The sequence below is a fragment of the Melanerpes formicivorus genome, unplaced genomic scaffold (assembly GCF_026170545.1).
Source record: "Melanerpes formicivorus ecotype bairdi unplaced genomic scaffold, bMelFor1.0.p_v2 SCAF_5, whole genome shotgun sequence".
Classification (NCBI taxonomy): Eukaryota; Metazoa; Chordata; class Aves; order Piciformes; family Picidae; genus Melanerpes; species Melanerpes formicivorus.
Window position 1 is genome coordinate 23675066 of NW_027142357.1, and position 16511 is coordinate 23691576.

Here is a 16511-nt window from a genome sequence, read left to right on the forward strand (position 1 = left end):
ATGGCTGCACATGTTTTTTTGTCTGTCATGATTGAGTGTATTGTTTAGATGTAGCTAGAACTAATGTCTTCTGTCTTTTTCTTCCCCACAGTGGTACACTGACAAAGACCATGCCATCAGCGGTCAAGCACATAAGCATATTTATACCCATATGACCCACTTCATAAAGCAGTGTTTCTGGCTGCCCTAGCATCAGCGTTTTGGTTGTTAGTCATGGTACCTCTCCAGATAGTTCTAGTTAATGTACACTAAGCCACTATAAACTTTTATGAATGGAGATAAGATAAGGGTCAGCCCTTGGGATACCTGTGTACACAACAAAATGCTAATCTTCATAATGATTTCTGCTGCCAAGCAACTATTGCATTTTTATTGATTGTGTTTAATGAGGTCTTACCATCATCAAAATGTAGGTGTTGCATGGTACCTGTTTAAACAGATTTTGCAGAAATTACCTTATGCCCGATCAGTTGTTATTTTAGCAACAGTATCAGGAATACTGCAATGTTAATATTTTCTATGCAGAAGGATACACTTTGTCTGCTGCAGTTCCTCGAGTTAGTCTTTTCTTTGCAGTCTTTAATCTCTTGGATTACAGTTGCAGAAGTCTTGCAAGGAAAGCATGTAATGAGCTTTCACCAGAGATTTTCAATGACACCCTATTCAAACTAATAGCACTGAATTTCTTTATTTCCTATCATAGTACTGTGATTTTTGCTTGCTTTGTTGTTAAAAAGGCTGCTACTGTGGGAATCTGCAATGGTAAAAATCATCTGTGGGAGCTCTAGCAGCTCACCATTGTTTCTCTATGGGACAGAAAACAATTTTTTCAGAAGTTGTGTATTTACTGATGACTGGGATGTGTATTTCTTGCACTCAAACATCATAACATTACCATGAAAACCAGAAGTCACTTACTTAAAGCAAGGGCTGGACTGAATTGCTATTTAGCAAACCTGATTTTCCTTGCAGCCTACCAATAAACTGCTTTACCTTCAGCACTCCAGGCAGGCTCCTCCATCTGAAGGTTAGTTTCCTTAATTTCACATAGATAGAAAAAGTACAACCCACTTGTACTACAGCCTGTGCTGCTTTAAAATAATAAAGACTTTAAGTCATTGAAGGAGGTGTAGTCTGTCTATTGCTCAAGGAAAAAACTCCTAGAATTTTACAAAAATCCATTATTTGGAAAGAGTGAAAGTATCTTAACACATAGCTTCTTGATGTTAGATGCTAGCATGTGATTATGTTTTGTGGGTTATTAGTCACATTAGGTGTGGATATAAAAGTACACAGACAGATGGGGAAGGTGGGAGAGAATGTCAGGATCCTTTGTGCAGCTTATACTTCAATGAGAAGAAGGGGGCTAAAGTGGAAAATAATATTTTGGTTTCACAAACAACCCCAAAACATCTTGACTCACATAGTAGCTTTATGAAGCAAATTGGAGATGGGTATTGCAAGTACGATTTGGGGCTCAATGTATGTGATTCTTTTGACTCAAGGGCAAGAACCATGAAGTATGAAGGTAGATTACAGGAGTGCAGGTAGATTATGAAAAAAGATGGCTCTGAACTGCTGCATAGCTTGCATACACAAGGACCAAAGTTGAGGGGTTTGTTTAATCTTATCACTTGCACCATCCTATAGACAAACTATTTCTGTAATCAAAAAAACCATATTAACTGTCTCTCGTACGTGAAGAACTGTGAGTATTCCCTCAGCGTGATCAGAGCAGCATTAAAGCCTTTAAGTAAAACAAAAACTTACAGTCTCGGTAAGTTTTCATTAAGTTTTCTTTAAGTAAAGATGTAGTTCTTTGACTTACCTTACTGATGCTAGCATCTCACTGAAAAACTTTCATACTCAATACACAGTCCTGTTTTAAATGTCTTACCTGTGAGGCATAACAAAGTACACTGCTAATTATCTTGTATTTCTTTATCTGGAAAGGAACTTCTAAGATATGCTGCTAATAGACCATAGTGCAACTTTTAAAACAAGCTATAGTAAGTGTCCTAATCAGTGTCGATTTATCTTTACCTCTGGTACATCTCCCTCAGCTCCAAAACTAATGCAGACAATAGAGCTGCCTCAGGCAACTGACAGCTTCCTTGAAATGCATTAGCACAGGTAAGTACCTAACAGCGAGGCCACAGAAGAAAGCCAGCTCCTTTCACTAATGTACAAAGTCAGCACTGGGAGCCAGTTGTGCCTTAAGTAGTGCCACATGCTACTGTTAGTTACCTACCAATTACCTGGTTTTACTCTGTAGTTTTTCCCATGTGAAATGGGTACTTAACATTTGTTGTACAGTACACGTTGTGTAAAATTCTAACAGAAGCAGCTGAAAGCTTGAGTTGTGACTGTTACCATATTCAGAGTGGGAGGCTTCTAGTCTTTGGTGATGGGATTTAATCAGATGGAGTCAATACAGGGATTGGGGTTTGGTACCAATACTAGGCTTAGAAGGTTTTCAGTAGCAGAAATTTAGGATCTTGAGAACAGCAGAAACTCTTAGAATAAGCTGTAGGCTAAGCAGCTGTTCAACTGTCAGACACTTCGAGTACATAGCATTGAGGAATTTTAAATTTTATGATCCTTACCTATTGATCTGTGAAAAGAGCCAGCTCCTGCTGCCTGGTTTCCATTATATCTGAGGAGCAAGTGCAACCAGCTCATGACGGGTACATCAGAATTTAATTTCCACTGTGGTCCCGGAGCAGGTCAGTTATGTGTCATCCCCCGTGGTGCACTTACTGTCATACCCAACTACACTGCCATCAAGTATGCACAGCAAGCCATGGCTGGTAGCTATGTTTCAAAGAGATTTGTAGACTGGACTCTACAATTCATTACTTTGTGAAGCCTAGTCAAGTGCCAGGTAGACATTAAAAATTGTGTACCATACAGGACACTTGTTCTGGGGTTTGCAGTGTTAAAAATAAAATTGAAAGTTAGTTAGGATAAATATTTATTTTCACATAACATTTCTTAATTGTGAAAAACACAATAGTCTATTCACATGTACACATAAACTTCTGTAATAAATTACAACCAAGGAATTGAGCAATTTGACCAGGAATATATAAATTAGAAGTAAATATAGCACTACATTTGTTTTATATTGTGTGTGATTTCAGAGTGTTAACAGTGGAATAGCATTTAAATTCACACAAGACCAGAGTGATTGTTTTAAAATAAACCCACTCTGAAATACTGAACAGAATGCCATTGAGTACACTGATTTCTTAATAGTCTAAGAGTTGGTCGAGTGAAACTAATACACTTTGATTGTTTACATGATCTGTACTGTAACAAAGTCAGCAACATATTAAAACACCACCAGGCTGCTTTCGGGACAAACCAGTATTGAACTTCTATACTAACCTTAAAACAATTGGAATCTTACAATTTATCATCAACTACACAAAACAAAGCAGGTAATCTTAATGCATCAGCATTTTTTTTTCCTAAATTTACAAATACAAACATTGAATTAAATGTAAATCCATCTTTGTGCCCATTAGAATGACTTTTTTTTCCCCCTCTTCATAAAAATGGCCTTTAATGATCTTTAATAATGCTAAGTCAAATTTAGAGCAGTGACCCTATTGGTTTGCAGCAAAATGCAGTTACCAGTTATGGCTAAGCAGCAAAACATACACACACTCACACACACAGAAACATTAGAAAGAATACTTGAAGTGTGCTGGATGTTCTTCACATGAGGTTTATGGAAAGGTTATCATTTTTGAAAGCTGGTTTTCCTGGTTTAACTTAGAACTAATTCAGTGATGTTACCTTTTGTCTAGGGATGTTAAAGCCCTGTAGGTGTGTTTGTTGCAAAGATTACAAGGCTATCCTTGTATGTATGATTCAAAGTAATAGCACAATAATGATTTAGTTTTCATTTAATCATTAAAAAAAATTATCTTAACAAAAATTTAAAACCCCACTAAATTCCAAATAATGCAATAAAACTTTTTGCTCCACATCTCTTATTAATACCAAATCCCATAGTCCTTGTTTTACACAAAAGAACAGCTTGAAGGATCAACAAAATCCATTAAGAAAAAATGTCTCTGTAAAGCCACGTTACTTTGCAATGCTGTTTTTCTCTTTTAGTCAATATGTACTTGATGAAATAGTGAAGAGCTGTAACAAAACCAACGGCAAGATACCCACTGACGTATTATACACAGTCGCCAAAATTAAGAGGCTTAGAGTTGTTAGTAAAGAGAAAATGATACAAATATGCTCTTATGTGCCTGTACTTAAGCAATAGAGGAAAAACATTGGTCAGGTGCTATAACTGCATGTGGGGTATAGTTTGTAGATACAAAATTTTCCCTATTATAAAATAATGGATTAATGAATGACAGAATGCATTGTTTGGCCACAGTACACGAGAAGATATAATCACAGGTTGCATTGTAAGAAATACTGTACCCATGTTTCACATCAAAGGATGTGGTGGTGTTTCAACTAAGGTGAGAGAAAGTTTTAATATATATTTTAAATATATATTTTAATATATTTATATATAGATAGATGACTATGTTCCAGTTACATACAAATTTGAATATTAAATACACTATTGAATCAAGGAAAACTTCACCAGTATAGAATCTGACCCTGCAATCCTCATTGCATGAGTAATCCATTACTTCAAAAGGACAGCTTGAGGAGGAAAGGATTATCCTTGTTAGTTTGTTCACAGGGTCAGAGCAGTTGTTACTTTAAAAACTTCTTTAACATTTGCTTGTCAGTTTGGGTCTTCTGAAATTACTTACTCTAGTAGTAAAATAGAAGTAAAAATTGGAACAAATGTTTTCAAGTTTATCCTGAATGAAGACTGTTATGTATTTGCACACAGAAAAAGTAGCAAAATACAGTACAAACCTATTAACAGGAAAGTTGAATATGAAAGAATCTTTGATATATTTATGATATGAATACCGATGAAAAGCCAATATCAGCAAAGTTGATGAAGATTTTTTGCATTGCCTACTGCAGACTTAACACAGATACTAGACAATGTAGACACATAGACGAGGTGAAATGAGACAAAGTATTGCACAACATTACCTGTGCTAGTTTGAGATGAAAGACAAAAGTTACAAGGTCAAATCATTTATATTTAGTGGTTGTGGCACTCCTTTCATTCATTTGTAAAAAAATTAATTGAAGAATAAATCAAAGACAAGTCTCCCGGTCAACACCTTTTCCTGAGTCAGCTTTCTTCTCCTTCCTGATTTCAGCACTAGGGAAAGAAGGAAAAAGGAGTCACAACAGCACTATATTCATGATCCACCTGAAAACCAGCACTGCACTGACAATTAATTATTCATGCTGCATAGCACAAACTGGGAAGCAAGTGAAAGATTCTGTGCTGAATGGTGCAGAAGACAACAGCCAGCATTTGAGTGATGAGATAGGGAGAGAATGCAAGATGTACAGACAGACAGGTCAGCCAGCATGCAAGCAAGGACAGCTACTGAGCTACTTCTTTTTTCCTGGTTCTTTTGAGTGGCAAATAAAACTGTTACTTGATCAAGTAATGGTACTGGTACAGTTCTCTCTCAATACCTACACTTTCATAGATGGCACAAACAAGGTCACGATAAGCATTTCTAGTCATTTAAATGTATTCTGTTCTCAATGTGCATTTAGAAGGAATGGTTCTGAACTAGAGCAGTGCAAGCCAATTTCCAGCTGTAGTATTTGGCTTTCAGTCTTGACTGGGGAGAGCAGGAGAAGGCTGGGGGGACAGGGAGTGACAATAGTGCCTATTTGGACCTTAGTAAATACATCCTCATGTACACATTATAAGGAAATAACGTAAAAAAAACCAATGAAACAAAAGACCAAACCCTGACAGATGATACAAAAACCGTATCGCTAAGAGTTCAGATTTGGATTGTGGTTTTTTTTTCTGGTTAAAACACTGTTGATTTGCCTACGGAAAGCAATATATGTGCAAAGCAGATGATTTTTTTTCTGAAGAGGGTCCTCATTTACAACAGCATAAATAAATAAAAAGTCATGTTCTTGCAATGAGTTTAAATCACACTATGAAAATGGAAAGAGGCTTCCACAACACAGGCAAATCAAGCCTTCAACAAAGAGTGCGAGGGTATCTGAAAAAAAAGATGGTTCTGAGAACAAACCTGTATCAAGCACATAACCTACCAGGTTTCATGGGAATAATTCCTTAACTAGAATGAATGAGAAATAGGCCAAGTTACACAAGGCTTAAAGAAAGCAAGATCAGTTCTCAAATTCTTAAGGTGATTCATGCACAATTTTACAATCATCTGATGTTCCTCTTCATGTAAAAATTGCTTTAAGGCTATAATTCGGTTCACCCAAAGCTTGCTTCTATGCCTATGGCTGTTTTCAGAGGTGTTAATGGAAATAGCTAAAGAATACCAACTTCTGCCACTTCAACTGCCAAATCTGTCACCTTCTGTGGAACAGTAATAGAATTGGGTACATTACACTTTCTGCACACAAAGGGTATGCAAACACATTCCTGGGGGGTGAATTTAAAGTACAGCAGGCACAGAGTTACCTGTGCTTAGTAAAAGCAAACACTGAGGATGTGTAGTGTGCCTTACAGTCCACAGTATTTCCACATTTTAGGCACCTCTGTGATACGGGGAAGTCTTCCTTCTATTTAAGATTCTCATCTCTGAGCATCTCCTGCAGATGTGGGCTTTAATGCCTTGAGAAACTTTCAGGGGAAGAAAGGACCATTCCAGTATTTCACCAGTAACACATAGAGCTAGTGGATCTGTGAGGGACTTGGAGTTGTCTTCATCCCTACCAGTGGAGTAGTATTAATGCCTGAAAGAAAGGTTTGGGATGCAGGTTTCACATATCTTCAGGTACAGAAGGGGACTCAGATTATCCAGAAAGTGACAGATACCTCTTTCTCCAATACTTCCAAAGACTAGCTAGGACTACCCTCTATACACACACACCTTTGTATGGTTTGAAATTGCTATCTACAGGGTTTAGCAGTACAAGCAAAGAGAAGAATATTTAATTAAATGTATTGAAGAGGGCTGTGTTTCAGATAGGTGCCTTGGTGTTCAGTTCTACCAAGACAGGCTCAAAAGAAGACCTTTAGGTTCCTAGGAATTTTAATAATGACAAATTAAGGTTGGAAAATGGTGAAGTTCAGCTGCCTCTAGGGTTAGGCAGCAGTTGACTAAGTAAATGTCAATTAAGTCCTGTCTTTAGATACTTCACTGTTATGAGTCTGGGATGCAAGAACTGTCTCACACTACTACTTCACAAAGCCACGGGTAGGGCAAAGCTTATGATAGATACTATCCATGCACCAGGCTGAGAAGTTACCTGAATAAACTCTTCCTGCCTGACATCTCTTTGGGGACAACCTTAGTTTATCTTTGGCCAAGTCAGCTGAGTAATTGGTGTGAAAAACTCCCAACAGATTTGATGTATTCCAGAAATCACTCTTATGTTGTTAACTGACCAGTACCTTCTGTAAAAGGCATTGCATGAAATCATAGTACATTATAATAATTTCATTATCCCCATTTAATAATATTTGGGAAGATTAGTATAAGGAAGTAGACCTGACAACAGGAAAAGGAGCACTAAATACTTCTGAGACACCAGTCAAATTAACTACAAAACAAGATGGTTTTTTCCCCTATGATACCCATCCCTGAGGGGAACCACGTGCAGTGCAATACTGGTGATCGGATCATTTGCAAAAATTATCCTTACAACTGCTACCATTCCAGGCATTCCTTTTCCTCAGTACTTGCCCAGGATTGAATTATTTATCTTGTAATGATATCTGTTATTTAGGAATGTAATGTTACTTTAGCTCTATTTTAAGATTAATGCTGTCTATGGTTTTGCTTATCACAAAGCAAGCCTCCCAGGTTTAAAGTACTTTTGAGGCTACTTCTGCCTGAGCATCCGAGACAAGCACGTGAAAAATCAGGATTTCAGATTCTTTTAGAGGCTGTTCCTTTACAACAAGACACTCGTACCTAAAACCATAAAACCTGTGATACCATAGTTCCTTTTCACACGAGTCTTTGATTTCATGAACAAAGACAAGAACAGACTGAAAATGAACTTATTTTACTACAATGGAAAGGCCAAATCACTTTTTACCAGTGTTGTCTGAGCCACAGTCTGTGGGGATGCTCTTTGCTCAAAGGATCTGTGAAAATTTCAGGTAAAACCAGTATGTGTTTACATAATCTGTCATACCAGCAAAGAAAGCAACATTCCATTCACCAGAAGAATTATAACAGCTACTGTGTACCCAGTTAACCATCAATGTACCACATCAGTTTCTTCTCTCTCCAGGCTTCAACAGCCTGAGCAGCAGAAGCACGTAAGGTAAGAAAACCCTGCTGTACGTCCTTCTCCCATGCACCACACCGTAGTCACTATGACAGGGCCCTTTTCAGCCCATGTGTGGAAGGCAAAATGTTTTACTGCATCTTTTCACAGTACAACAGTGACTAGCTGCTTCAAACATGGAGCTTGTTTTGAAAACTACATTTAGAAATGGACAGAATATAATTTTAAATAAGTTAAAGAATTAATGAAAAAAGAATCTAGGAATCAATCTGTCGTAACATACTAAACCTACAGTTCCCATGTTTAATACACAATACGTTGTAAATTTTAGTATTAAGGACTTTAATGAAGACTTTTTACATTCCTATTGGAAATTTATTCTCGTTCTGTCTCCCTGAAAAGCCACAAAGAGTCAAGTTACTTTGGCTCTTAAGTGACAGCATTTTGAAGTAGGTCAAGAAAAAGGTTGGGGGACAGAGTCTTCCCTTTGGGGAAATCAGCTTCTACAGTGATTCGAAAGGGGAGCTTATGACAAAATGTGATACAAAACAAGTAGGAAATAGTTAAATCTAAGATTACAGAAACAGAGGAAAATGTCTCTTATAATCACACTGTGCTTCTATTTATGATTTCCTTATTCCTATAATAACTTGGTAACACAGGTAAAATTTATGGTTGCTTCATTTTACATTTGTCTGGACTAAAATTTTAGAGTATTTTACTGCTCTGACCACAAATGAAACAGGCAGAAAAATTAAAGAGGAAAAAGGTCACATAATCTTAACATTATTTTCACTCCAAATATTTGCAGATTGCTTTCAGAGTACTGGGTTCTTTATACAGATACTCCCAGGGTAGCAATGACCACTTGCTTTTGAAGAGGAAGGAACAAAAGCAAGCAGATCAAACACAACAGCTGTTGTGCAATATCCAGTTGTAGGGCTGGTGGTTCATTACACACGCATAAGGCATGCTCAACTCCATTTTTCACTGTAGCATAACTGGCATGCAAAGACGTGGGATTTTGTTGTTGTTTTTGTAGTAAATGGTGAATTGGTGTTTTGAGTTCAGAATACTGTGACTGGACAGAAATAAAAGGAATCTTGAAGAAATAAAACTGCAAGATGCTACAAATCTTTCTATGCCCTAGCAAAATACTGTAATACTGGTTTCACAGCAATAGAGAAAGTATAATGCAGTAAGAAAAAAACTAAAACCTTTTGGTAGGAAAGCTTGACTCCTTATCTTTTGCATTCTCTGAGGATATCAACAATGTCTTCCACACAGCAGTTTTTGCCATTTCATCAGAAATGTTTATCACAGATGGGTCATCTCTAGGAGAGGAAAAAAAAAGTACACAATAAAGCTATGAGTAATTAGTCTTTGTTACTTAATAACTCTATAACAGTCCTTGAAAACCGACAGTGAGATCAGTAAGTGCATTGTAAGTTAAGAATAGGTGTTAAAAAATCCTGAACAAATACTTAAAATGTTCTCTTAAAACATCTTTGTACTTTTTAAAGTATTTTCCTCTCCAACAGCAGTTAAGCACAGTAACAATTAAATATAATGTATGACTTCCAGCTAATAACACAAAAATGAGGAACTGTGAAATTAAATATTGCCCAAGATCTCACAGCATGCCAGTGGCAGAGCTGGATTAAATAAGAATACCAAGAGCTCCTAACAGTTCTCAGAGTACTTATGCACTGGAACTTCACCTGCTTTTAAAACACTTTTAAATGCAGTCAAAAGCCTTGACAAAGGCCATTTAAGAGATGGAATAAAAATGCCCCAATTAAACAAGCTAATTGGTAGCTTTAAGCAGCCCTTTGTAACCATTACATCCTTACTGTTACCTGGACTACTACAGTTGCACAGTTAGGAATAATATAGTCAGATGTTTTCAGAGCCTGCCTGTAGGTTATTCCTGATTTCATAGCTTATGTATGCCTTGTCATTTAGTAAGACCTCAGTAAACCTGTCTTGGGGAACCACTTTATCAACAAATGTCCCAGCTCTTCCTTTGAGCTGCAGGACTGTGACCCTTACACTACAGAAAAGCAGAGATTATCCAAGCAACTCTACCTCTGTAAACACACCATAGATCAATATAGACTACACCTCAAGTAAATTAAGCTAAATATTGCTAATATAAAATAGAACAACAAAAATAAGAAAAGAAACCCAGACCACTAGAAACTGTGATGGATTAAAAATAAATAATGGCTTGGTATTTTTCAGACAGACAGACAATTATTTGCCTGAGGAGACACTGGGGTAACCTCATGTTAAAGAAGAGAAGGCCACTCAGTGTTCCTATGAACTCACATGAGTACAGAGGCTACTCTCAACAGGTATTTCAGATCTTTATTAAGAATTTTCTGAAAATTGTAATGAGAGTAAGCCCTTATGGGTTGGCCACATGTATTATTACAATCTCTAACATAGCTTTGCGACCCTGCATTATGCCTTATCTACCCTAGACACCTCTTGATTCACTTATTACCACACACAGATGGGATCTTAATCAGAATGTTTTAAAATGTAATACTCTTTAAGAACCTAGGTTTTCCGAGGGGTGTTCAAAACCTTTGCTGGCTCCCTAGTAGCATCAGGATGAAGGGTTTCACCTGCTGCTCTACCTCTTCCTTTTGCACCATGTACGTCAGAAGCCAGCGTTCATTAATAACAGCCTAATCCTGCAGTCCTGCCCAATGGAAAATTTCAGCTAGTGTGACCTTTTTCTAGGGACTAAGAGACCACATGGAACAACTAGGAGAGGGCTGAGCTTGTTCAGTGCTGCAGTATATGGATTATCTGTACTCTACTACCAGACAAAAATCCTCCTGACATTCAGTAAACACAAGGAATAAATATTGTTTATTTTAGGTGTTTAATTGCAACTCACCTAAAAGAGCAAAGGTATATTTTACCTGTAATGTCCTTCTAGTGGTAACTGAACAGTCCCTTCCTCTTCCATTGCTAACATACTTTGCTCTTCCTAGAAGAAAAGAATTTCTATATGAGACAGGACAAGATGATGTGAAAAGTGATATTTATGTACATTTTTCCCTTTAAGTATTTGCAGTTCTTAATGATAATTTCACCTCTTTAAATACTTGAAGTTTTAAATATTCTACATGCTCTGCAGAGCAGGGGAAAATTGTAAAGTCCTTGACTTAGCAGCAATGAAAACAACAGTGTGTTATCAACATTATTCTCATCATAAATCCAAAACACAGCACCAAACCACCACTAGAAAGAAAACGAATTCTGTTCTGGGGCACTTGGTAACAGTTCACCCTGATGCCTGCTTGGAAGCATGAGCTGGCTCTCCCAAAAAGAGAGCTCACTATTTTCTGGCAGATCACTCACAACTCCACATGCATCACATGCATTAGTAGACTAATATTAGCTGAGAAGGCCTGTACAGTTTTTCAGAACAGTATGATTTAAGGCCCCTCTGCACAGAAATTTGTTTCTTCTAAGTTTTACTATTGCAATTGTTTTTAAAGCCACAACATTATTTTTTTTCTCCCAAAAGGGAGAAGTCACTTTGTGCATTCCTGTCTCGGAGAGACTTAACTGATTAACATAAAAGTGGCTTCCAAAGGAGGTCTGCGAGGAGAAGGCATGTATAATATCCACTATAAATGTACAAAACCTTGGAGAAAACATGGCCTAAAAATATGAAAACAACCTAAGTGATGAAATTAGGATCCAATCAAACAAGTTTCAGATCTTGTCAACTATATTTCTGAATATTCTTGTGGGTAGAATACTTCTATTTTTAAAAGCCGTGTGATAGCAACTCTCCAATTAATTCCTTAGGCTACATGTCAGAAGTTTTATTACTAGTTCATTTTGTCATTTCCAGGCTTCACAGCTTCATAAGTTTTTGACAGTTGAACAGTTTTAATAATAGCTCCAAATATTTAGAAATGCCAAAATATGTAAAAATAACCTCTCAAAATCGACAGTGAATGAAATAAAGTAACACCAGTAGATTTTCCCAGTTTTGTTTTCTGATGCTATCCTATTAAGCATGGGAAGGAAAGTGACATATAACCAAAATATAAGGACAACAAGGAATTCTTTCCCAGAAGAAGTGAGCTACCTTGATTACTTTTGGTTACTGTGAATTGTGATGACAACAGATACTGTGATGAAATGACTCTCTGGTCTGCTTCGATTCAGGAACGAAAACAATGACTCATGTACTTGAATTTCAGCCTGGCAGTTTTACAGGGACCTACTAAAGAGTAAACAAATCATCGTGATGTTTATCACCTAGGTAAAACCTTTTTCCTCAAATGTGTTCTAGGAAAGTATGTTGAATGTGTCAAAGAAAGCAAAGTTATTCCCCAGGTTACAGAAGGATCCTAAATCCAATTTTCATGTTCAGAGTATTAGTTCATGTCCTATTTCTGCAAATAGACTTACCAGTGGGAATCCATATACACACTGTTTCACTGGCCTCAGATCACATCTCAGGATATTCCTAAGGATACACTGCTGATTTATCCATTCACATTGTCCAATTTTTGCAGTACCCTTGTACCACAAAAAGGTTATGTCTCATAGGTCCCAGGCTTTTGCAGAGGTCTTCAGGGCATCTCAGAGGTCATATGCACAACTGTTTCCAGAGAACTCCTGCCTGGAAGTGACCACAGCCTGCCAATACTATGGGCATACTTGCACCTTCACCTCCCACTGCTGCCACAGCCTCACACCATGCTACTATACAAAAGTGCTGATGCATCCACGCAGTCTGCCTACTGCTCCTTAAGTTAGTGTTTCTCCTTTGATACTTGCCCTTCATTTATTTGGGCCCAGTACAGAAGATCCCTAACAGTTTACATTTATCAGGTGGTTAATACCAAGGAGAGACATCCATCCATCCTGTACACATAAAGTTACTTTATATTCCCACAGTTTCACATGATATTCAAACAAGCAATTCATGAAGCAGCAGCTAGATGAGAATTCTATCAAACAGATGCAAAACTGTTTAGAATGCTACAATCAGAAAGCCCAGTCAAACAGAGGAACTGTCAAAACAGAAGAATATGCTCTGAGTGGAAATATGTAGGAATCTGTCCTGTATCAAGTGCATAAGAAATTATCTGAAATGCATATTCCTTGAAAGCAGATGAGAAGCCCAGATCTCTAAGTAGATGTCTAAGGATTTGGTTAACAGGGGTAAGCAGTGTCACTGACTTTTCATTAGCAAGTGGAAGTAAATTTTTTCTGCAGAAGCAGAAGGAAAATGATGGTCTAGAGTGTACTAGGGATACTGCTGACACTTGTTGAGTAGAGAGGACACAAAGTGATGGTGTGATCTATGTATGGCTCACATGTAGCTGGGACATGCCATACCTTAAATTCTGCAGTGCTCTTCTCAGAATCCCCATCAGGGACATGCCAAGTCTCAATGCAGCATCAAAGTGCTCCAGGCATCTGAGAGCTTTTGTACAGACAGGGGTTCATCACCTGAATGGATCTCAGGAGCAATCCCAGGAGTGCTGTAGAGACTATGTTACATGACAGTATGGCAGGACAGGAATCTACATCTAATGGATATTCCCACCTAAGCTTATAGGGTTTGTAACCTGAAAAGGATTTATGTAAAATATGACAATATTACGTTTTGGATACGGTTAACAAGTCTGATGCATGGAGTATGTCTTTTTTACAGAAGTTTCTCAAAATATCTGAAGGAGAAAATGATGAAATGCTACGCACCAAAGACCCTGAAACTGTGACCCACCTCTTTCTCAGCGTCTTCCAGTTTCTTTTTCTTGCTCTCAGGCATCAAATCATCTAACCAACTGAGCTCCCGTTTAGTGAAAAAGAAATCCATGAGTTTTCGGACGAACACCAAAGCCAGAACCTAGAGAGATGTTCATTCCAAGAATTATGAAATGAAGCAACTAAAACTGACAAATACTCATAAAAAATACTTTCGGAAGTGAACACAGTTTATAGCTAGAATATTTTTCTTTAATTTGGATAGGTCAATGGCTAGTCTTTGTTCAGATGAAGCATTTAACAAACACTGAGGTCTGCAGATATCACTTATTTTTGATTAGTGACATAATCACAGTGCTCACTTAAGCAGTAGAATAGACTTTTCCTGTATTTCAGCAAGAACACAGAAGTAATATTCATTGAAGTTCCTCAGTGCAATGATGTTGGTTCTATAAAATAATTAAGTACTACTCCTTAAAATGTCAAATATATTTTAATTATTTTTTTTTTTAAGAGAAGAATTTTCACTAAGAGAAAATACAGTTGGGCTATCCACATATATAAACAGAATGCAGCCTTGACTCAAACTAGTTGTCATATGCAGAATGTTTTCTTACTTACATTCTGCATTAGGAATTGTTCTTGAACAGTGAATGAAAGCTATATTTCAATTACCCACCCACCACTTTTTTTTAATTCAATAATAATTATCAACAAGTGTAAAAGGACTTTTAGAGGGAATAAAAAGTATGTCATACCATCATAGGAAAGACAATGGCAGCTCTTGAAACCTTTATAATCCACAGAAGCACAAGACAACTCAGCTGAATTACAGTGAAGAGATGGACCTTTCGAAGAGGAACATGCCTCAGGTAGATAAAATCTGGCTGATGCTTTGCAGGCATCCAGAATAACTTTATCCTGTCAAAAAGCTGAAAGATAAGGTTTTTTTAAGTTTGCACCAAAACATGCTGTAGGATCATCTACACTGACATTCACATGCTCCCTGAGAGACCCTGAATATCTAAAGAATCTGGCTCGTTATTCTAAAGGCAAAAACCATGCAGAAGTTCAGGAGCACTACCTCAGTTACAAACACAAGCCATGAATCTACACCAGTTCAGTGGTGGTAAAGCACTCATCTTCTCTCCAGCTGTGCCACAAGAGTAAAAATAATATATTAAAGTGAAATTTAATTATTTCATAGAATCATAGTATCAGTCAGGCTTGGAAGGGACCACAAGGATCATCTAGTTCCAACCCCCCAGCCATGGGCAGGGACACCCCACACTAGATCAGGCTGGACAGAGCCTCATCCAGCCTGGGCTTAAACACCTCCAGGGATGGGGCCTCAACCACCTCACTGGACAACCCATTCCAGGGCTTCACCACTCTCACGGTGAAGAACTTCTTCCTTACGTCCAGCCTGAATCTCCCCACCTCCAGCTTCATTCCATTCCCCCTAGTCCTGTCACTACCTGATACCCTAAGAAGTCCCTCCCCAGCCTTCTTATAGGCCTCCTTCAGATACTGGAAGGCCACAATAAGGTCACCTTGGAGCCTTCTTTTCTCCAGACTGAACAGCTCCAACTCTTTCAGTCTGTCCTCATAGGAGAGGTGTTCCAGCCCTATTTGGTCATATTCCTTAAGTTCCTTTCATCTTTAATACACATTTGTCTCCATAAGTATTTGTATTTCAAATGTGCTGAGATACTGGATTCTGCTGAACTGTATTCTGTATAATACTACAGCAAACATCCTACTCACAACTTCACCACAGTTTACATGGAGATAATTTGGCCAGATTTGAACAAATTTCTTTTCCCCAGATACAGCAAAAAGCACATCCTTCCACAAAAGCTATCTTATCAAATCTCAATTCCTTATCCTAGCCTGATGGAAGGAGAAAGGGAAAGGGGTGCTATCACTTTTCCAAGTAAAGACAGCCAGATTTTAGCATGTCTTAAACCAACTCCTCAATAGTGTGCTTTCTCATACCCTTGTTCAGAGAAACAGCTGAACCGCATTCAGTTGAAATTATCTGAACCTCAGTAAAAGCCAGGCTACACTTCTTAGACTATCAACCAAAATTATAAGACCTAGGCGAAATTATAAAAGAAGAGTCTTTAAGTAGAAAACACCATTCAAAAATCAAGAGATGTTGCCAACATTGCTAAAATTAATAGCTTTTTTAAAAAAAGGCAAGACATTTTTAACTCACAATGAAACATTTAAATATAATGAAAGAAACAATCAGGCATTTTCTCTGCTCTTTGTATTTGACAACGTTTTGCACACTACAATTCTTTTTCTGTCATGTGATTGTTCTTTGTACCAAGGGCCTCAACTTTTGATAACAAAGGAATGCTTGAAAATCTGATTGTTTGTGCCAGAGGGGC

General features: G+C 37.6%; 2 protein-coding genes across 7 annotated transcripts in view; one reads left to right on the forward strand and one right to left on the reverse strand.

The window, feature by feature from the left end:
* DPP4 (dipeptidyl peptidase 4) overlaps window positions 1-1123 on the forward strand; it is a 42455-nt gene extending 41332 nt beyond the window's left edge. The window contains exon 26 of the mRNA XM_068138765.1: window positions 92-1123. Coding sequence (XP_067994866.1) covers window positions 92-190 — 99 coding nt within the window. The 3' untranslated portion in view covers window positions 191-1123. The remainder of the gene's footprint in view (window positions 1-91) is intronic.
* A 1834-nt stretch (window positions 1124-2957) lies between these two features.
* The window catches only part of SLC4A10 (solute carrier family 4 member 10), a 167587-nt gene continuing 154033 nt past the window's right edge, over window positions 2958-16511 (reverse strand). For 5 of the 6 annotated variants that reach the window (XM_068138761.1, XM_068138763.1, XM_068138759.1 and 2 more), the window contains 5 exons: window positions 14871-15044; window positions 14132-14254; window positions 11295-11362; window positions 9576-9692; window positions 2958-5266 (listed from right to left, as the gene is read on the reverse strand). In XM_068138761.1, coding sequence (XP_067994862.1) covers window positions 5200-5266; window positions 9576-9692; window positions 11295-11362; window positions 14132-14254; window positions 14871-15044 — 549 coding nt within the window. In that variant the 3' untranslated portion in view covers window positions 2958-5199. Of the gene's footprint in view, window positions 5267-6195; window positions 6222-9575; window positions 9693-11294; window positions 11363-14131; window positions 14255-14870; window positions 15045-16511 lie in introns of all 6 variants that reach the window. The other variant, XM_068138764.1, reaches the window with a different exon arrangement.